Source organism: Typopeltis vanoorti, chromosome 5, assembly GCF_054136105.1.
Source record: "Typopeltis vanoorti isolate ZY-2024b chromosome 5, IOZ_Tvanoo_1.0, whole genome shotgun sequence".
Lineage (NCBI taxonomy): Eukaryota > Metazoa > Arthropoda > Arachnida > Uropygi > Thelyphonidae > Typopeltis > Typopeltis vanoorti.
In genome coordinates this window covers 138313735-138336437 of record NC_143553.1, presented here as the reverse complement: position 1 = coordinate 138336437, position 22703 = coordinate 138313735, and the positions used below count along the sequence as shown (strand labels likewise).

The window sequence follows — 22703 nt, the reverse complement described above, 5'->3', positions numbered from 1 at the left end:
GTAAAACACTTGACCAAAGACTAGAGACCACGGATGTGAGAGTCCTGAGAAAGATTATAGGTGTGAACAGATGGCATCAATGGCAATATATTAAAAACGAGGATATTAGGAAAGAACTTGACATTGTCAGTATCCAGGAATGCATTAGCAGAGCTAATCTCAGGTGGTATGGTCACTTAAACAGAATGGGCATGGAAAGATTAGCAAAACAAGTGTTCTCTGCCAGGTTGGCAGCAAAACGACCCAGAGGAAGACCAAGATATAGGTGAATTGATACGGTACAAAATGCCTTAGATGATAGAAATATAAGATCTGATAATGTTGGAGTCTTGGCAAGTGACAGACTGATTTGGAGGAAAATTGTAGATTGGAAATTAATAATGATGTAATTTTTTTCATGTAGTGCTATCATATCCTGTACATCCCTTGAGGGTACATGGCAGGAATTTGATGACGATGATGATTTTTTATTTATTTTTTTTAACTAAAAAATCACATATATGCCACAATAATTAAGACAAAATATTTACATATTAAAAAAGTTAATTACTGTGTCATACGTGGGATTTTTTAGTTATGAATGCCTCACAGGTTTCACTATATAAGAAATAAAATATTTTTTTAATATACGCAACTTTCTACATTATTCCTTTGTCAAATAGTATAATATCATATATTCATCTGCTACCAAGACACAAGCTAATAATATACTCATGATTTATGACTTGTGACTTGTTATTTTGATTCATCTTATTTATTATTATTACCCCAAGACCCCATGTAGTCAAAGACTCATCTAAGAGGTTCTTTTATCATTCACACAGCTCATCATCTGCACCTTAAAGTCACTCAAATTCTCTGCAGACACAACATTTTCAGGCAAGGCATTCCAATCATTCACAACACTGCATGCAGAAAAACCTGCTTCTCACTCCCTTGCTCACACCCTCCTTATACAACTTCCAGGGAAGACCTCTAGTTCTCCCTTGATCTTCCACTGTTTTCTGTAGAACCACTCCAACGTTGATCCTATAACAACCCCTTATTGACTTGTCTCTATCATATCTTCCCTCTTGCTCCTATCCACTAGACTCTGTAAATTGCAGCTTCTCAACTTTCCTCATATTTGATCAGAAACTACCTTAGTCAGTCACCTCTGAACCCTTTCCAACGTCTCTTCGTCCTTCTGAAAACTAGGTGACCAAATCTGGGCACAACAGTCCATGTGTGACCTAATCAAAGCCTTATATAATGAAACAAGAATCTCCCTACTTCTACAAGTCAGTATCCTCCGCATCATTCCCAGATGCCTTTGTGCTGTCTTCACAATTTTGTTTATGTCCCCAAAATTTCAGATCCTTATACACAGTGGTGGGCTATGGAAATTTTAACAAAGGGCTCACATCGTTGAGGGAAGAAAAAAAAAAAAAAAAAGATTTACTTAGCCCTTATAATACTTATATTGTGACTTTGTAGAGCTTCTGAAAGATATGATAATTCCTGTAGGATATCAATCATTAATGATAGATCTCTTAAAAATTCCAAATTGAAAAATTGGTTTAAAAAGTCCTTATATTTATCATTCGATGCAAAAATGCTTGCATAAAGCTGGGTAATTTTTCCACAAAGCAAGAGCGTTTGTAAACTACAAGCTGCCCATCGCGGTCCAAACACACGGCTGATCTTTAAAATTTCGATACCAAGTTTTTTTGCAATTGTATTTAATTCTCGTTGATTTTTTGGTGATTGATGATAAAAAGCATATAATTTATTCATAAATATTTCAAAATGATTTATTTTTTAATGGTTTTTATCGAATCGTCAAACGCTAATTGTAAACAATGAGCTACGCAATGCCAAATCACAATGTTGGGAAATTTATGTAGATGTTTAATTGCAACACCTGATTTGTTTCCTAACATTACACTAGCTCCATCAGAACAAAATGCAATGAGATGATTTTTTAAATAGTTATCAGAAAATCCATATGAATTTAAAGTAGCAATTATAGTATAGTTCGCCCACCGTTTGCAGGTCCCTGCTTTTCGTCTTTCCAAGAATAGTCGATTCATGCTGAAGGGGAGAAAGAAATGAAGGACGTCCGAATTGGTCGCCAACATGCAAAATCACATGCTTTATAGGTAAAATTTTCCAACTGTTATACAAGCAACATAGTTAACTACAATAATCATAAAAGAGAAGTTAATTTTCTGACCGGTAATAATAAACAACTCATCCCACTATATGGACTGATTACCCTATTATCGGAATGGATTCTCCTTTTTCTGAGATGCGCAGAAGTGTCGAGGGACTTCAAATCGGTGGGTGAACTATAGCATGTATACATTCCACGGTGGCATTTTCTAGTTCTACAAAATTATTAAACAAGAAGAACAAGGGGCTCACAAATTTGAGATAAATTTAACAAAGGGCTTGTGCGAGCCCCTTATAACTCAAAATCTCTTATTTCCTCCACCTCCGACAATATATCTCCACCAAGCATAAATTCTACATCCCAACTTTGTTTCCCAAATTTTAAAACCTTACATTTTGCAACATTGAACTCGCATCTCCATTCCTGTGCCCATTCACTATTTATACAAGTCTTCTTGTAAGGCCAGTACATCTTCTCTACTCTTCATAGTTCATCCCAACTTTGCATATTCTGCAAACAACTGGATATCTCCATCCAAATCTTTGCTAGCATCAATACCATACAAGTTAAACAGTAATGGCCCTAAAACAGACTTCTGAGGTACATTACGAAGGTAGTCTGAAAAGTTCTCGGCCTAACAATGAAAAACTATTATATTATATAGCCTAACTATTATATAGCCAGTCTCTGATCCAGTGCACTAATCTAATTTCCAACCCCATCTGCTCTAGTTTGACTATCAATTTATCATGCGGTAATCTATCAAAAGCCTTTGTGAAACCTAAGTATATTACTGTATCACTCCCCTCGGTCCAAGGAAGCAGTCACCTTATTGTAATAAGTAAGTAGATTACTAAAACATGACCTCCCTTTAACAAATCCATGCTGTCTATCAAAGATAATACCATTGTTGTCAACCCAATTCTGGATCCTAGTTATCACAAGCTTCTCCAATAACTTAACTACAACACCTGACACACAAATAGACCTATAATTGGTTGGGTGAGTTCTATTACCTCCCTTATGAAGTAGGACAATCTTGCCTTTCATTCACTCCTTTGGAACATGATCCAGTGCAAGACTCATATTAAAAAAATGTCAAGGTAGATGTCAACTCCTTTGCACATTCCTTCAGAATACATAGTGATATATTATCAAGTCCCACAGCCTTATTAACATCGTTTGCTCAAATCCCCACACACCTCTTTCTCACTTACAGTCAGTCTTTCTTCCCCATCATCAACTGCTCTGAATCTCTCCATGAAGTCACATTCAAAGAATGAAAGACCCTTATGAACTGCTCGTTAAGTATCTCCACTATATCTTATGCAACAAATGTCCTTATACCATTTTCTCCAATCAATGTCATCCTTGCATAATCATTCTTGTTTTTGCTAGCTGCATATCGAAAGAACTCCCTAGGATACCTTTTTGGCTTCATTAGCTAACTGTTTCTCATACATTACTTTGGCTACCCTTACCAACCAAGTCACCTGCCTTGCCTGGTCTTCTAATCCTCATGGAATTGGTTTTTACCACTTCTCTTATGCTGAGAGAAGATAGAGAAAAATATTGATAGAGAAAAAGGACATTATGCTTCCATAATGTCCTTTTTCTCTATCTTATTTAACCTTTTGACCCTTGGAATACATTTAGACATTGCTTCTACTAGATAGTTCTTGAATACCCCCCCCCCAAACTACATTGATCTCTTTTCCAGCTAACTCCTATGCTACACCTGCAAGCTGTCTCCTGAGCTCTTCATAATCATCACCCTTGTAGTTCTACACATATACTCTTTTCTCACAGAGGTCTTCACTCTGCTGGCAACCACCCAGGTAATCACTTCATGTTCACTCTGACCAATTGGAGGGTGATTGGATACCTCTTTTATAATTACATCCTCTGATGAGATGATCAAATCTTAGCCCCTCAATCCTCGTGTGCCCTCTATTACAGTGCTTCCCAAACTTCTGGATGTCAGGGCCCCCTTTGGAAAAATTAAAATATTTCGCTACCCCCTGGAAAAAAATCGTAATATAGACATATATTATTATAATATTTATTGTATTTATGTTCAATACAAAACATACATAGCGAATATGTGGATTACAGACTCTGGTTAACAGGAGAAAGAGGGGTGATGTGATAGAGGTCTATAAACTTTTGAATGGGTGTTATAGCATTTCAACTGATGAAATTTTTCATTATATGGAAGATGGGGAGAAAACATGGGGCATCCATGGAAGTTAAGGTTATTCTCAGTCAAGAAAGGGTTAAGAGCTAGGTTTTTCTCCCAGAGAGCAGTGAGTGAGTGGAATAATTTGCCCTTACGGGTAGTGAGTACATCTAGTGTGAATGAATTCAAGGGTAGGTATGATAGCTGGGTTGGGTAATTTATAGCCTCCCTCGATGAGTCCTTGACTCCCTGGAGGTCTTAGATAATAATAATATAATAATAATAATAATATTGCAAAAATCAAATGCAAATATTACATTTTTAGTATCTTACATACACATTTGACATGGCACATTATCACATATTTTTATATAGATAGATATATTGTTATTGTACATTTGCAGTACAAGCACATGAAACATAAAACAATTAGTAATAAAGAAAGAATTAAAAACATAAAAGAAGTTTAATAACAATTTAATATAACAGATGTGTTTCAATACTGCTACACAAAAAGTCAATATCAGGTGAAATATTTGAAACTGCAATTCTTAGATTTCTGCTTTGAAATGAAACTTAGATAAATAAGCATATATTTACTAATATTCATTCAGCGCCGAAATATGCAGGAAGCATAATTTGTGAACCAATGTGTGATTTTTTTGATTAAATATAAAAAATAACAAAAAAGAAATAATAAATAATAAAAATTAAATACATTTCTTTTAAGATAAAAAAAAATGTACTTAGTCTTAAAACATTTTAAATTTGTTTTCATTATTTCATGGCCCCCTCAACAAAACCTGTGGCCCCCAGTTTGGGAAGCGCTGCTCTATTACATACCGTCTGAAGTAGTTATCCCTCAAAAACTCAAGAAACTCATTTTCTTTACTTCCAGTTGCTATCTCATCATCCCAGTTTGTATTGCATAATTAAAATTGCCCGTAATGATCACCTTTTTCTTATTTGCTTAGCTAATTTGATTATACATTTCATAATTACTACCATCCACATTGCCAGGTCTATAATGACATCCAACCATATTCACTTCTATCTCACACCATACTATCTCAAAACCATTGGCACTATTTCCCTTTTGCATCTGTACTTTGTATGGTCATAACTCTTTCTCCATCATCAATAGCACTCCCCCTCCCTTTTTTACCCTTTCTGTTCTCACGAAACACATTATACCCTTCCATCTCTATTCCTGTCAGGATGTCATCCTCATCTAACCATGTCTCACTTATTCCAACAATTTTTGGGTGAACAGACTCAATTAATGCAACCATCTCATTTCCCTTGTTTCTTACACTTCTAGCATTTGTATACATACACAGCAGCTCATTCCTGGATATATAGCCAGTTCCACTGATATACCACTCATTCAATGTGATGTCTCCATGTGCAACTCAAGCCATATCCCTTTCTCCTTATTCATCTTAGAACCCTCTTCAAATCCAACTATTTCCTCTTGATCCCAGGTCATCCCCTTCCTTTCCTGTCTACACATACATTCACATCCTCTTGGAGCATCCACCTTTCTCATGCGGTGTTTCCCCTGTCCACCCTGAGCCTCCCCATTTCCCTGTTTGTCTTTCACATTCTTTCAATCTGTATACTCATACTCTCACTTCTTCATTTATAACCACCTCTTCAATCTCTCCTGTCTTACTCTCCTGCTCTTCCACATCGTTTACCACTTGATCAGATTCATTCTCTGCACTCACTTCTCTACCTTCCAGCAGCAGTCTCTCCAAGCGACTCACCCAAACCACTCAAATGCAGTCCATCACTCTTATACAGTTCACTTCATCCTTCAAACTCATTCCACACATTAACAGGCTGCACTCCTTTCTCTTCACACATTTGCGCTGATAATGATTATGAATGTAGTTAACGGTCTATTTCATCTCCCTGACATCCATGTAATGTTGGATGAAATATATTGGAGTTTTTGAATAAATTCTACATATTTTTTTTTTTTTATATATGTAAGTCATAAAACTTACTTTAAGAATTTATAAGACTTTGATATATCTAGCAGGGTTTTCTACCTTGTACACCCTACCAGAACTGAAATTTATACAGCTTAGTCAGGGATTGCCAATTCTTTTATACTGTCTCTTAATAAATGGTCAATATCCCATTCAATTCCATTGCTGTATCATATAGGTCAGATATTTGTTTGTTGATTTTGGAAGATAATTATAAAATGCTTAATGAATTTCTGATCCTGCTATATTTGTTTTAAAGAAAGTTTGCCTATCCTTGTTCTATAAATTGATGAAATTAATTCTTAGTAATTAACATTAAAATAAATTGTATTTTAGTTATATAAATAAAAAAAAAATCAACTAACGCCTTTTATTCCCTAATAGGGAATAGGCGAGGCCTTTATACCCTATCTAGCTTTTGGAGACTGAGTGGGCAGTTCACTCTCCACCAATAGCCAATCAGAGATAGCTGGCCCATGTCTATCTCTAATTATAGCAGCCACTGATGAAGAGGCTGGCAAACAAGTGCTGCCATCTCTTGATACCTAACCCTAACAAGATATGTCACTGTCTGAAATAATGTTGGTACTACGGTCGATTTTCTTGAGTTTACGGGACGAAAAACTCGAGTTTCCCGGAGGAAAAACCCGCTTGCCTGTGCCAGAGATCGACTAACTCAGGAACCGGTTGAAGATAGGCTTAGAAAAAGTTCCTCCAGTCAGATTGAAGTTAGACTAGAACCTAGGTCTAACTTCAATCAGCCAAGCGCAGAGGACGCAAGCGCTACTTCCACTGAGCTACACAGGCATTTTAGTTATATATATAAGAATAATTTTGTTATTTAAAATCTAATAAATTGTTAAATTTTATCAAAATTTCTTTATTTTTAATGAATATTTGTAATGTTTAATGAAGCAACAAAGTTATTTTTTATTTTCAATGTTAGGACAAAGAAAAAGATATTCTTTCTAAACAGCATTCAACGTCTTTGTTTGCAAATGTACTCTCAGTTCTCTCTCAACTTGCAGCAGCAGAGAAAAGCTATACTGGTTGCCATTTTCTTTTCAGTAGGGGATTCCTCAGAAGAGATGTCAGTATTTTTATTTGATGTTTTTTTTTTTTTATCATCAAAAAATAAATTGCAAAGTGGGTGTCAGTAATTAATTGAATAAGTAATGTTATAAATCATGTTCTTATAGTACTGTTAATATCTATTTTATGAAGATATGATTAGTAATATGATTTCTAAGTGTTTTAAATTATGCATGGTTTTGAAATTGTTTAAGTGAATCTTTTCAAATTTTTTGCTTCGTTATTTTGAAATATAGTTGGAGAGCAATGATTAATGAATTAATACCATTGTATGTCATCATGTGATGGTATTAATTCACTTAATCTCCAATTTGTTCTCAGCAGTGGCTATGAAACTGCTAAACATTGACATGTTTAGATTATGATTTACTTTTGGGAAGGAAAAAAAATCCAATTCAAACTTCATTTTAACTTCAGCATCTGGTAATATAGTGTACTTAGGAAGATAATAAACTTGACCACAGTATTATTCCAAGAAAAATCCATAATGTATATTTTGCAATGGAAAAGTAATTGCTACACAGTAAATCTCAGGCAATAGAAAAACATTTCATAATAATATTTAACTTTTGCTGCAAAACTTATGAGAAATTATTCATTATGCAACTGTAGGAAATTGAGCCTACCATGAAAGGAAACGGAATGGGATGAGAGGAGAAATTGAATACAGTTTAAAGCCCTGAAACTAGTATTAAATGTAGTTCTGTTGACTGAACTTGGTCTTACAGAAAAAAGTAGTGACATAGCTAATGGTAGTTGTAGATGTTTACAGTGTAAAGGTGCAATTGAATGATTAATTGCAATATATAGGTGAATAGGAGATAGAGGTGAATAGAATCAAATACTTGGTGGGATGTTGTTATAGACCTGGTAATGTGGATGGTGGTGATAGTGAAATGTATAGTCAAATAAGCCAAGCAAATAAGAAAAGGGTGATCATTATGGGTGATTTTAATTATGGCAATATAGACTGGAATGAAGAGATAGCAACTGGAAGTAAAGAAAATGAGTTTCTTGAGTTTTTGAGGGATAACTACCTCAGACAGTATGTAACAGAGGGCACAAGAGGATTAAGGGTCTTGGATTTGGTCATCTCATCGGAGGATGTAATTATCAATGAGGTATCAAATCATCCACCAATTGGTGAAAGTGACCATGAGGTGATTACTTGGGTGGTTGCCAGCAGTGCAAGGACCCCTGTGAAAAAAGGGTATATGTGGAACTACAAGGGGGGTGATTATGAAGAGCTCAGGAGACAGCTTGCAGGTGTAGCATGGAATGAGGAGTTAGCTGGAAAAGAGATCGATGCAGCTTGGGGGATTTTCAAAAAATATTTAGTGGATGCAATGTCTAAATGTATACCACGGGTGAGAAGGTTAAATAAGTTAGGTGTGAGATGGATGAATAAAGAGATTAAGCATGCAATACAGAGAAAAAGGGCATTGTGGAGGCAGCATAAGAGAAGTGGAAGTAACCAATTTCATGAGTTCTACAAAGACCAGGCAAGGAGAGTGACTTGGTTGGTGAGAGTAGCTAAAGAGAGGTATGAACAGCAGTTAGCTAATGAAGTTAAAAAGAATCCTAGGGAGTTCTTTCGATATGTAGCCAGCAAAAGAAAGAATGATTATGGAAGGATGACATTGATTGGAGGAAATGGTATAAAGACAGCTGTTGCAGAATGTGTGGTGGAGATACTTAATGAGCAGTTCATAAAGATCTTTCAATCTTGTGAATGTGACTTCATGGAGAGATTAAGAGCAGTTGATGATGGGGAGGAGAGACTGACTGTAAGTGAGCAAGAGGTGTTTGGGGAGTTGAGTAAACTAGATGTAAATAAGGCTGTGGGACTTGATAATATATCACCGCGTATTTTGAAGGAATGTGCCAGAGAGTTGACACCTGCCTTGACATATTTTTTTAATACGAGTCTTGCACTTGGTCAAGTCCCTAAAGAGTGGAAGGAGGGCAAGATTGTGCCACTTCATAAAGGAGGTGATCGAACTCAAGCATCAAACTATAGGCCTATCTGTGTGTCGGGTGTTGTGGTTAAGTTGTTGGAGAAGCTTGTGAGAGCTAGAATCCAGAGTTGGGTTGACAACAATGGTATAATCTTTGATGGACAGCATGGATTTGCTAAAGGGAGGTCGTGTTTTAGTAATCTACTTACTTATTACAATAAAGTGACTGCTTCCTTGGACAGAGGAGAAGGATACACAGTAATATACTTGGATTTCGCAAAAGCTTTTGATAGAGTGCCTCATGATAAGTTGACAGTCAAACTAGAGCAGATGGGGTTGGATATTAGATTAGTGCATTGGATTGGAGACTGGCTATCTGATAGGTATCAACAAGTTGTGTATGGGGGTGCAATATCCAGGAAAAGGAAAGTCACTAGTGGAGTGCCTCAGGGATCTGTTTTAGGGCCATTACTATTTAACTTGTATATTAATGATATTGGCGAAGATTTGGATGGAGATATTCAGTTGTTTGCAGATGATGCAAAGTTGGGAAGAACCATAAAGAGTAGTGAAGATGTTGTGGCCTTGCAAGAAGACTTGAATAAATTGAGTGATTGGGCAAGCAAATGGGGGTGTGAGTTCAATGTTGCAAAATGTAAGGTTTTAAAATTTGGAAAACAAAGATGGGATGCAGAATTTATGCTTGGTAAGAATATATTGTTGGAAGTAGAGGAAATAAGAGATCTGGGAGTGATAGTGGATAAGGATCTAAAATTTAGGGGTCACATCGCCAAAATTGTGAAGACAACACAAAGACTTCTGGGAATGATGAGGAGGACACTGACGTGTAGAAGTAGGGAGATTCTTGTTCCATTGTATAAGGCTTTGATTAGGCCACACATGGACTATTGTGCCCAGATTTGGTCACCTGGTTTTCAGAAGGATGAGGAGATGTTGGAAAGGGTCCAAAGGCGACTGACTAAGGTAGTTTCTGACCTCTGGAATGTCGAGTATGAGGAAAGATTGAAAAGATGTAATTTGCAGAGACTAGTGGAGAGAAGGAAGAGGGGAGATATGATAGAGACCTACAAGTTGGTAAGGGGTTGCTATAGGATCAATGGTGGAGAAGTTCTACAGCGAATAGTGGGAGATCAGGGGAGAACCAGAGGTCATCCCTGGAAACTGTATAAAGAGGGTGTGAGTAGGGGAGTGAGAGGCAGGTTTTTTTCGTGCAGAGTTGTGAATGATTGGAATGCCTTGCCTGAGAGTGTGGTGTCTGCAAGGAGTTTGAATGTGTTTAAGACCCGGTATGATGAGATGTGTGTGAGATAAAAGGACCTCCTAGATGAGTCTTTGACTCCATGAGGTCTTGTTTAATAATAATAATAATAATAATAATATTTCATTTCGATTGAACTGAGTTTAATGCTGAAGTGTAATAGCAGATTTAAAATGGTTCTATTCATTTGAGAAGAGATATTCAATTGTTTTCAGATGATAAATTTAGAAGAGTAATGGCAGAGAGAACTGTCCTTGCTGTATAAAATACACACACCACACGCACACATATATATATATATATATGTATGCGTGTTTATATATATATATATATATATATATATATATATATGCGTGACCTACTTGTTTGCCTCTCACTCCCCAAGTTTTGAATTTTTCTTTTGTTTCAATCTTATAGAATCCCTTTAGTAACTTATTAGTAGTAGCACTCACCTGATATTGTGTTGCGCCACTGTTGCTTTTGGAATGCCTGCATATGTTGAAACATGGACCTCATGAGGCTCTGTGTAAAAGCATTTCAGAGGTACCCTGTTGAAAGTGGTCACGATATATTATTATTATTTATACTGGTACTCCATGGAGTAAAGATGACTCATTGCAAAAGACCCACGCTATCCATTAACACAATACCTATCATACATTTCCTTAAACCTATTCACTGTTGGGTGCTCACAACCACCTTTAGCAATTCATTCCACTAATTCACCCCTCTCTACACCCTTACTAGCCACATTCTTCAACCACTTCCAAGTGTGACCTACTTGTTTGCCTCTCACTCCCCAAGTTTTGAATTTTTCTTTTGTTTCAATCTTATAGAATCCCTTTAGTAACTTATAAGTTTCTGTCATCTCCCCTCTCCTCTGCCTGTCAGCCAAACTCTGCAACCCACATACCTTCAGTCTATCCTCATAGGAAACATTTCACCTGTCACTAGCTTGTTCACTTGTCTCTGAATCCTATCCACCACCTGATTATCCTCTAGAAATGCAGGTGACCAAATCTGTGCATAGTGGTCAATATGTGGCCAAATCATAACCTTATAAATTGGGATAATAACCTTTCTATCATTACTTGTCAGCGTGTTGTTCATCACCCAAGTAATCCTCAGAGCTATTTTGCCAACTCTTGCAATATACCCCCCACTCCCGAATTTCAAATCTCATGCCATCATCACCCCAGATCCCTAGCCTCATCAATTTCCTGTAAACTAGTACCATCAATACAATATAAAGTGTTCATTTTAGAAATTATGGACTTTACGACCATGTTATAAATAAAACTCTTTTAATTTCCCAATGTTTTGATCTTCATATTAAGATCATCATCTGGAGTATATATAAATATACAAGGACAAGCTGAGTTACATTACACACAGTAAGCTAGAGAAACAATGATTTGATCACCAGTTATTCTACTGGCATGACCTCTAGTGAAAAAAAAAGTTACAAATTATTATTTAGAAACTACATCAAAGCTAAATTCTATTTAAGCTAACACGAGGAAAACATTCTTTCTTATAGATAGTCTTCTTTCAGTAACAATGATGTCCTATTTTTAGCATCACAATTGTTATTTTAGATTTAGGATTCTGGATTACCTACAGTCCTGTATATAGTTAACTCTTAAAGAGAACGGTTGAATATGTGCCTTCCATATGCTTGGAATTTTTAGACCATCATTATAGTTCAGATTGGGGTGGTTGATCAGAATCTCACAGGCTTCCTTAAATTTGCGTTCATACCATGTTTTGGTTTGATCTAAACAACTGGTGCTTTTCCACTCAATTCTATGTAAAGTGTTCAGGGCATGATCCGAAAGGCCAGCTTCATCATAGTTATTATATTTAATGTCGTTTATGTTCCTTTTGTCTGATAGCAATTGTGGGTCCTGTTTCCCCTATATATGGACAGTATACTCCAGGGTGGGCCAGCAAAGGGAGTGGGTCTTTGGATGAGTTGAGTAAGCTTTTTAATTTTGCGGGAAGTTTAAAGGTGGCTTTGAGGTTGTATTTTTTAAGTATTCTGTTTATTTTATCGGATGTCCCTTTAATGTAAGGAATGGTTATAGTTTTATTGTAGTCTGATTTATCTTTGTTTTTTATTGAGTTCTTATAGAGAATTTTGTTGAAAGTGTTTTGGCTGTAACCATTTTTTAGAAAAGTATTTCTGATAACTAAATTCGTCTTTCAGAGCTTGTTCACCGGAGCAGATCTTCAAAGCCCTGTTTTTTAGAGTATTAACGACACCTAATTTTTGTGTTGGATAGCGGTAGGAGTTTATGTGTATATATTGGCCAGTATGTGTCGGCTTCCGGTACATAGTGAAGGAAAGACTGCTAGAAGGAAGACATGTGACAAGTGTATATAGAAACGGAAGTGTGCTCTGTTTGTCAATCTCAATTGTGAACTGTATGCGTTTGTGTTGTTTGTTTAGGTGGCTAAGGGTAGTGTCTGGTGGCCATAGGACCAGATCGCAAAAACATCGTCAACGTATCTAAGCCAGACAGGTTTTAAAGGAGAGGAATCTAGAGAATGTTGCTCAAAATGTTCCATATAAAAGTTAGCATTAGGTGGTTGTGTGGGGGGGGATAATGGTGAGCCCATGGCTCTGCCTTCTTTTTGTAGGTAGAAAGTGATTTGCCAAACAAAATAACCAGAATGTAATACATGCAAAAAGAGCGGTGTGATATCTGGAGAGAATTTGTTCTGTAAAAGAAGGATGGTGATAGAAAGCCAACTCATACAGACAGATATTTGCATGCGTCATCCCATCACCATCCAGCGCAAAAGTTGGGTATTATATCAACTCTAGCGAATCGTGCAAGATCTGTACTCTCAGATGAAGAAGAACTGAAAAAGGAACTACAACATCTTAAATGGACCTTTAAAAACAATGGCTACTCTCTAAAAAATATTAACAACCAATTATCCCACCGTCAACGTAGAGACACAGGACGACTCCAAAGGTCATATCGTCTTGCCATATATCAGCACACTATCCAAAAAGCTGAGTAGAATTCTAAAGAAGTTTAACATAAAAACGTGCTTCTCGACTATGCCAAAAATAAGATCACGCTTCAACAACTATAAACAACCTCACAACCGTCTACAATTCCCAGGTGTATACAAGGTCACTTGTGAATGCGGAAAGCCTTACTATGGGCAGACAGAGAAATCTATCTTACTACGTCTCGAACAGCACCACGTGACATTGCTTATAAGAGAACCAGAGCAACTGCTCTGTCAAGCCATGTCCTGTTTTCAATAAACACAAACAACGAAAGCCACCAACATGAAATAAACTGGCCATCAACTTCAAACCTACACATCTCCCATGATGAAGTAGAGCGCCGCATTGTCGAGTCAAAAGAAATCACCTTGGACCCTTTTCACATGAATAACAATCTTAGCTATAATTTGGCTGACTCTTTCAACTCTACTATTAGATACTGGAGATCGCGTGATTCCACACACGCACAGGTGTACAACAATAGAACTTTAACTCGGACTGTAGTTCAAGCTCATAATAACTGTAATTTACAGTCGAATATTATGGCTTTATAATTGTATAGCTTTAGAGTGTGTCAATGTTAATTTCGTGTCTTTTAATATCTTTCTATATTCTTATCGCCTGATGAAGTCATTCTTGACGAAACATGTTGCGTTTTTTCAAATAAATGTTATTGTTTTATAATTCTCGGGTTTTAAGTCAGTTAATTTAGAAAAATGAACATATCCCAACCCCGAGTTAATAGTACTAATCATATATATATATATATATTTTTTTTTTTTTTTTTTTTTAACCCGAAAATATTATAATTTTTCCTAAAAATATTTTCAGTAACCTTTAAAAATTCAAAATATAGCCCCCCCCCCCCCCCAAAAAAAATAAGAAATAAAAAAATAGAAGTATTTTATTTCAACACAAACACAAAAAATTTCAAACTAACAGAATGCTCTGTAAATTTTTGTGATGCTTATTAATGAGAGTTTATACTTTTTTTTAAAATGTATAAATATATAAATATTTGATTTATTTAAATAAAATTTAATTTTGTTTTAATTTGGATTAAATGCTATCTATTGTAAATATTAATATAATAAAAATATTCTTTATATTATTATTATTTTTAAGTTGTCATAATCATTATACTATTATTTTATGTCTTGTAATGCTTAGAATAAATAAAATTTTTGTTATTAATTTCCAATTTATTTATACTAATTTTTTCACTTCCCTTTGATTCTAATTAGTGCAGGTTTTTTTAGTTGAAACTTTTTTGTGGCCCACTTGAGATACAGTTTTATAGCAAATGGCCTGCAGTCCAATTTGAGTTTGACACTCCTGCTATAAATTAAAGGTGCTAAGAAATTATTTTCTTGGTTTAATCCTTTATCCAAGTGTAAGTATACATTTGGATAAAGATAAATGCAGAGAAAATTTTGCAGTAATAAAGGTTAAAATGGCCCGGTAAATGCTGTATTTTCTGTATTTACTTTGTGGAGGACCTATACTTTTTTAAAATAAAAATATTACTTTCATTCACATTCCATGATTTTGTATACTACATAACACTATAATTTTTTTTTAAGACTAACATTTATTAGTGGCATACACAAGATTTTTCCAAGTAGGAGATATGGCCATAAGATAGTCTAACTTTTTTGCACTGTTGTCTACCAATATTATTATTGTAATCAGCATTCAGACCACTATGAAATCAGCAGTGTCATTATGAGACATCATTCTCAACCAACATAATTATCCTGAACTCACTCACACTTGCACATTCATAACACTCACCTGTCACTCACTGTGTAACAATTTACTCCTTATTCTTTTCATTGTTTAATGGGAATTGCACTCACAAAAGCTTATAAACTCTTAACACATTAATTAGTGCTTAATAAATTAAAGACAGATGGACTGAGGGTTAGATAATCATGGAACTCTAATCTAGAGACCAAACATGGACATTTTAGAAGTTTATAATAAATAAGGTAGTTCCATATCAGATGATGAAAAACATCTTCCTAAAGATGACCAAGTTAATTCACAAACATCCATGCTACAGCGAGATCATACAACTCACTGGCTCTTATCTGTCGATCATTCCTGTAACCAAGCTACCATCCTGCTCAGTTTCATTGTGGTTTATCATGTGGTGCTTTAGCAAAGTTCAGATAAATCACTGTATAAGCATCTCCTCTGAAGTATTTTCAGGACTGGGACAACTCGTAGCAAAGGTGGGATAAGTTCTCATCACTCGCCTTAGTATCTCCCATAATACAAAGTACATATCCTTATGGGTATGTATAATGCTATGCATTATACAGACCGGTTTCAACCTTTATTGAGGTCTCGTCAGTGGGAGCTAGACCCAGAGGTGGTGATTCTAAGGTGGAAGTGATTGAGAAGTCATATTTACATATGCCAGTTGCCTAAAGGTGTCGCACCTTATTATTAAAATTCTCTGGATTAGAGATAGTTGATGGAAGTGTTTTTCACTTGGCTGTGCTACCAATTATATATTTTGGCTTAATTCTTTATCCAAGTAAGCAAACAAAGTTTGCGCCTGAAGTATTTTCAGGATTGGAACAACTCGTGGCAAAGGTGGGATAAATTCTCATCACTTTGTATTATGGGAGATACTAAGGCAAGTGATGAGAACTTATCCCACCTTTGCGAAGAGATGCTCCAGTCCTGAAAATACTTCAGGCACAAACTTTGTTTGTTTACACTTGGATAAAAGATTAAGCTAAATATATAATTGGAAGCATCTCCTCTGTCCTATTATAAAATCATTAAATTCTAAACATCCTAAAACTATTACGTATGCTCATGAGTTTACTACGGTGAGAGTTGACCATATTTGGTCAACTTAAGCCAAAGGTGGCTCTAAGGTTGTATTTCTGTAGTGTTCTGTTTATTTTCTTCTAAAACGGAATATTACAGAAATACAACCTTAATAACGCCTGCAAAATTAAAGAACTTACTCAACTCATCCAAGGATCCACTCCCTCTGCTGGCCTACCCTGGAGTATTACCGTATTCATTGCACCTGCAATTTGCCTTATATAGGAGGAACAGGATGCACAGTTTCTATCAGAAAAAAGGAACATAAACAACATATTAAATATAATAACTATGATCGAGCTGGCCTTTCTGATCATGCCCTGAACACTTTACATAGAATTTACTGGAAAAGCCTGTTGTTTGCATCACACCAAAACATGGTATGAACATAAATTTAAGGGGGCTTGTGAAATTCTTATTAACCACTACCTTAACAATAATGATGGTCTAAAAATTCCAAGCATATGTAAGGCACATATTCTACCCACTTAACCTTTCTCCCTAAGAGTTAATTATAAATAGGACCATATGTAATAATTCAGGATCTTAAATCTGATATAACAATTGTCATGTTAAATTAGGACATCATTTTACTGTAATAAAACTATCTATATGAAAGAAGGTTTCTATGATGATGTCTTAAAATAGAATATAGCTTTGATGTAGTTATTTTATTTTATTTCATTTATTGATTTTAATTTATTTTATTTTCACTGGAGGTCAGGCCAGCAGAATAACGGTTGATCAAATCATTGTCTCTGTAATATATATATATATATATATATATATATATATATATATATATGTGTGTGTGTGTGTGTGTGTGTGTGTGGTTCAGATGATTACCTTAATATGAAGGTTGAAACTTCAGGAAATTAAAATAATTATTTCTAACACACTTGTAGAGTCCATAATTTGTTTAAAATGATTGACTTAAATGTCTTTGAAAACATACTGAATTAAATGAATTAGGCACTGTAAAATTTTTTATTAATAAACTTATAAGTAATCAAGAAGAATTTTTCATGAAATTGTTCATAAGAGGGATTTTTTTAATTGCAATTTAATATTAGCTGGAATGTATTTATATTTTCTGACCTAAATTTGTGAGATTTATAAGAAAATCCGATAAATATGGTTTTGTATGCTTGTTTGAGTTTATGTATAGAAAAACCTAAGATATTAGATACATTAATTCTAATAAATTATGGGTCTCCATAATTTATTATAATGAATGCTGATTGATCATCTTTTAGCTATGAAAGAAAGGGAATACATGGTGGTAATAGTGTTTTTACCCCTAATTCAGAGCTGCATTTAATATGGAGATGGAAGCAACAGATTTTAGTTGAAACTATCCATTTTGTAAATACTGTAACTGAAGTTTATAAATACTGTATCCAGAAATAAACAGCTTCCATCTCCACAAATAAATGAGTCACAGCTTTGATTTCAGTTTTTTATAAGTGATTGATGATTTTTACATGGGAAAATGTGTTCCCAACATGGTTGTCAAGGCATCTGCAACAACCCATTCGTTCATTCATTATTAGATTAGACTAATCGAATGGAATGAATTACCAGTTAGTCTCATCTGCTATAAGCAAAACATTTTTTTTTTTTTATGTTTCTGTTCTAAGCCCCTATTATAACATATTTTTGTTACTTTGGAAATAGTAAATTTTTTTGGAATTAGTGCATGTAAAGACTGAATTTTTCTGTATTTATGGGTTGATATTATGCAAATGTATCCAAACAAATATTTGTTTTTAGAATCCAGTAAAATCTTCATATGAAGGATTAAGCATTGATTTTCGTCGTATTGAAGAAAAAAGTTGTGGTGCAAACTGCAGTCCTACTGGTTCACCTTCACCACCTAGTGGTACCACTCCTTCTCCATCAACAACTCCATTGTCTTCACCCTCTTTGTACAGTTGCGCTGGATTAACTTGTGCTGTTGCATTGCCACCTGCGAGTTGGAATCAGTCAGTTAATGGTTCAGGGACAGATGTATTAGAGAAGTTAGCAGGACACTTATGTGGCCAGCTACATCAGTTTGTTACTGCACGCTTAAACACTATTGACTTGTATCCTTTTAAGATTTATCAGTAAGATTCTCTGGATAATTGTTTATAAAAAAAAAGCTGCCAGCTCTGTTGAAGTAAAGATATTCATTATTTTGTAAGATAGTCTCATATATAGTATATCACACATAGAGATTATTTATCACACAATTATTTTTTCTAAATTTTAATCTCTACTAGGTTTGTATGTATTATAGTACACTTCAAAAGTGTGAAATAAAAAACTAAACTGATGTTACATTGACTGAGTTAAGCAACAAGCAAGTTACCAGTAATACAGAATATGCACATACAATTCATATATTATAATGACTAGTGATGTGATGCAATGCATAGTGTCTGAGATCAACATGCACCCAGTTTTTGATGATAGATGACCAGACTTGATGTAAAATAATACCTCGTTTTTCGTTACATTGATTAGGATGGTAGGATTGTTTTAATATTTCTGATGATTGAATGTTTTTACGAGGAAATTTTAATCGATATGGGCCATTTCTATATGCTGCCATAGTATTTGATGATTTGTCTCTGTTTATGTGCTTCTAATCATGGATTATGTTTTTCTTTTTCCCTCCGTGTTTGAAGCAAGAAAATTTTTTATTTCAAACTATTCTGGTAACTCACTAAGATGATATTCTGTTCATTGGCAATTTTATAAATTGCACATACCTCAGTATATTATTAAATATTAAATCATATATTATATCATACATAATAAGAATGAAATTTCTTATGTTCTTTGATGATGCAATCAAAGAACATAAGAAAAATATTTTCTATGGAAATGTCACAGTGATTGCAAATACTTATGCTTCATGTTGCTTATAAAATTTTGATGTTCCTATATACAGGCAATGCTCACTGTAACAAACTCACTGACTATAAAAAAAAATAAAATAAACTATCAAAAAAGTCCTAAATGAATCTCTGTATGCATGAGCATCTGAGGAAAATTCACTAGAGCATGCACTTTCTGTGGTCCTTTGTGAGTTTGCTGTGAGAGTAAATTGTCATACAGTTTGTATGTTGTCGATTAAACAGCTGTGATAAAATGATGTTAAGAACAAAATAGGTGAGCCATCCATAACTAATTCGTAAGAATGGTAAGAAGTTTGCTTGTATTTTCAAACCTACATTTGAATCTAACCTCTAATCTACACCAAAAATCTGTTTTTTTTTTTTTAATTGCAAGGGGAAGAATTTTGTCTTGCTATATGTTTAAAAACTAGCTATTCACTGTATAACTAGTTTTTAAACAGAAAAAATGCTTTTCTTTTTTGAGTTTTTCAAACCAAGTGTTGAAAAAGTGTTGCATGGACATGGCACCTGATGCAGTTCTAAGTAGGACAAGATAATTATTTTTGACACATGGAGTGGTAATTCTAGTTTTAAGTTTTGTTGACACAGATAGAGGAGAAGATTTTAGTATCAGTCAGAAACTGTGACTGTCACTTAACAAAGACATCTTTTCCCTGTTTTAAGTTAGCATATCACCATCTTCAGATCCATGTAAAACATATTCAGGATGTTGAGAAAGGGATTCATTAACATTAAATCTGATCTTAACTAGGATAAAATGGTTCATATTTTGCTTCCATTTTCTTCTAGTTGTTGATGTAGTCAACTGATTTCCTCTGGATGATGGTAAGATCTGGCCAGCCTTCACAGTAGGATGGAAATGCCTTTAACCTTCTTATTCACAGCCATTATGTTAGTGTATTGCAGGCCACTTTTATCAAGTATGGAAAGTTCTTTCCATCACTCTATGTTTGTGGGTCCAAAGCAGTGGCACCTGACAGTTTTATTAAGATCAAAATGCTACTATCTACAAGCTTGTTAATGGCATTATATTTTATATTTTCTGCCTGTCATGTCATGAACCGACAACATAGTGGGACTGCCAAGCTTTCTGGTATTTTCAGAAGTAGGTATTATCATCAAGATGTTGCTCACAAATCACTTTGAGCTTTCTTTCTTTCTGTTATCAGTTTTGTGGGAGAAGTCTCATCAGACATGAAAAGGCACTTCACACTGCCAATGTGGTTTCTGAGTCTTAGAAAACTGTTTAACTCATAGAAGGATTATAGAGGACAGAAAAATAGCTGGATGAGATTAATTAGTAGTTTGTGTGCTATGACCCTTCAAAGCTTTGAATCATCTATCTCTGCTAGCAAGATCCAAACACTGTCATTGCTGGCTTGGTTATTCAGAAAAGGATTTTTTTTTTTTTTTTGCATAAATGCACTTGTATTATAATGCCAAGCATGAAGCTTATTGAGACACTATCATCTTTTTAAACTCAAGCATAACCATTAGTCAACAGCAAAAAAGTGGAGTGTGAGCAATAAGCGATACTTGTAGCAGGAAACACTGTTGCGCTTCTTTTAATTTCCCTGAGTCAACAGTCAAGTTTTCTGTTAGAAAACTTGACTGTTGACTCTCTCTCTCTCTCTCTCTCTCTCTCTCTCTCTCTCTCTCTCTCTCTCTCTCTCTCTCTATATTCACTGTGCATCTACAGATGCTGTATGGTCACTCCGATGCTCGGTGATGTTCCACACCAGGCCTCGCCATGTAGTCCTGTTGTTTGCTTTTCTGGCAGCCTCAACTCTCTGAAGATCAGTCACTCCACACATGCCATCCATCCATCTCATTGATGGTCTACCCCTGCCTCTTTTTCCAGGAACTTTACCTACTATTACTGTTCTGAGAAGTCCTCCTTCCATCCTTTCTAGGTGTTCAAAATATTTTAACTTTCTTTTGTCAATATCCTTAAAGAGCCTTAAAGTCCTACTAATCTTTTCTAACACCCATTCATTTGTACGCCTTTCAGTATATGATATTATTATTATTATTATTACCCCAAGACCTCATGGAGTCAAAGACTCATCTGGGAGGTCCTTTTATCACACACACACATCTCATCATACCGAGCCTTAAACACACTCAAACTCCTTGCAGACACCACACTCTTAGGCAAGGCATTCCAATCATTCACAACTCTGCACAAAAATAACCTGCCTCTCACACCCTCTTTATACAGTTTCCAATGATGACCTCTGGTTCTCCCCTGATCACCCATTATTCTCTGTAGAACTTCTCCACCATTGATCTTATAACAACCCCTTACCAACTTGTAGGTCTCTATCATATCTCCCCCTCTTCCTCCTCTCCACCAGACTCTGCAAATTGCATCTTCTCAATCTTTCTTCATACTCAACATTCCAGAGGTCAGAAACTACCTTAGTCAGTAGCCTTTGGACCCTTTCCAACATCTCTTCATCCTTCTGAAAACCCGTTGACCAAATCTGGGCACAATAGTCCATGTGTGGCCTAATCAAAGCCTTGTACAACGGAACAAGAATCTCCCTACTTCTACACGTCAGTGTCCTCCGCATCATTCCCAGAAGCCTTTGTGTTGTCTTCACAATTTTGGCAATGTGTCCCCTAAATTTTAGATCCTTATCCACTATCATCCCCAGATCTCTTATTTCCTCTACCTCCAACAATATATTCTCACCAAGCATAAATTCTGCATCCCATCTATGTTTTCCAAATTTTAAAAGCTTGCATTTTTCAACATTGAACTCACAGCCCCATTTCCGTGCCCAATCACTCAATTTATTCAAGTCTTGCAAGGCCACAACATCTTCACTACTCTTTATGGTTCATCCCGACTTTGCATCATCTGCAAATAACTGAATATCTCCATCCAGATCTTCGTCAATATCGTTAATATACAAGTTAAATAGTAATGGCCCTAAAACAGACCCTGAGGCACTCCACTAGTGACTTTCCTTTTCCTGGATATCACACCCCCATACACAACTTGTTGATACCTATCAGATAGCCAGTCTCCAATCCAATGCACTAATCTAATATCCAACCCCATCTGCTCTAGTTTGATTGTCAACTTATCATGAGGTACTCTATCAAAAGCTTTTGCGAAATCCAAGTATATTACTGTGTATCCTTCTCCTCTGTCCAAGGATCAGTCACTTTATTGTAATAAGTAAGTAGATTACTAAAACATGACCTCCCTTTAGCAAATCCATGCTGTCCATCAAAGATGATACCATTATTG

The 22703-nt window shown here is 35.4% G+C and overlaps 1 protein-coding gene across 1 annotated transcript in view; it reads left to right on the top strand.

The window, feature by feature from the left end:
* Positions 1 to 22703, top strand: part of LOC150106865 (KICSTOR subunit 2-like) — a 128488-nt gene that overhangs the window by 31988 nt on the left and 73797 nt on the right. The window contains exons 2-4 of the mRNA XM_090392775.1: positions 7278 to 7421; positions 18309 to 18622; positions 19919 to 19928. Of these exons, the coding sequence (XP_090248901.1) occupies positions 7278 to 7421; positions 18309 to 18622; positions 19919 to 19928 (468 nt within the window). The remainder of the gene's footprint in view (positions 1 to 7277; positions 7422 to 18308; positions 18623 to 19918; positions 19929 to 22703) is intronic.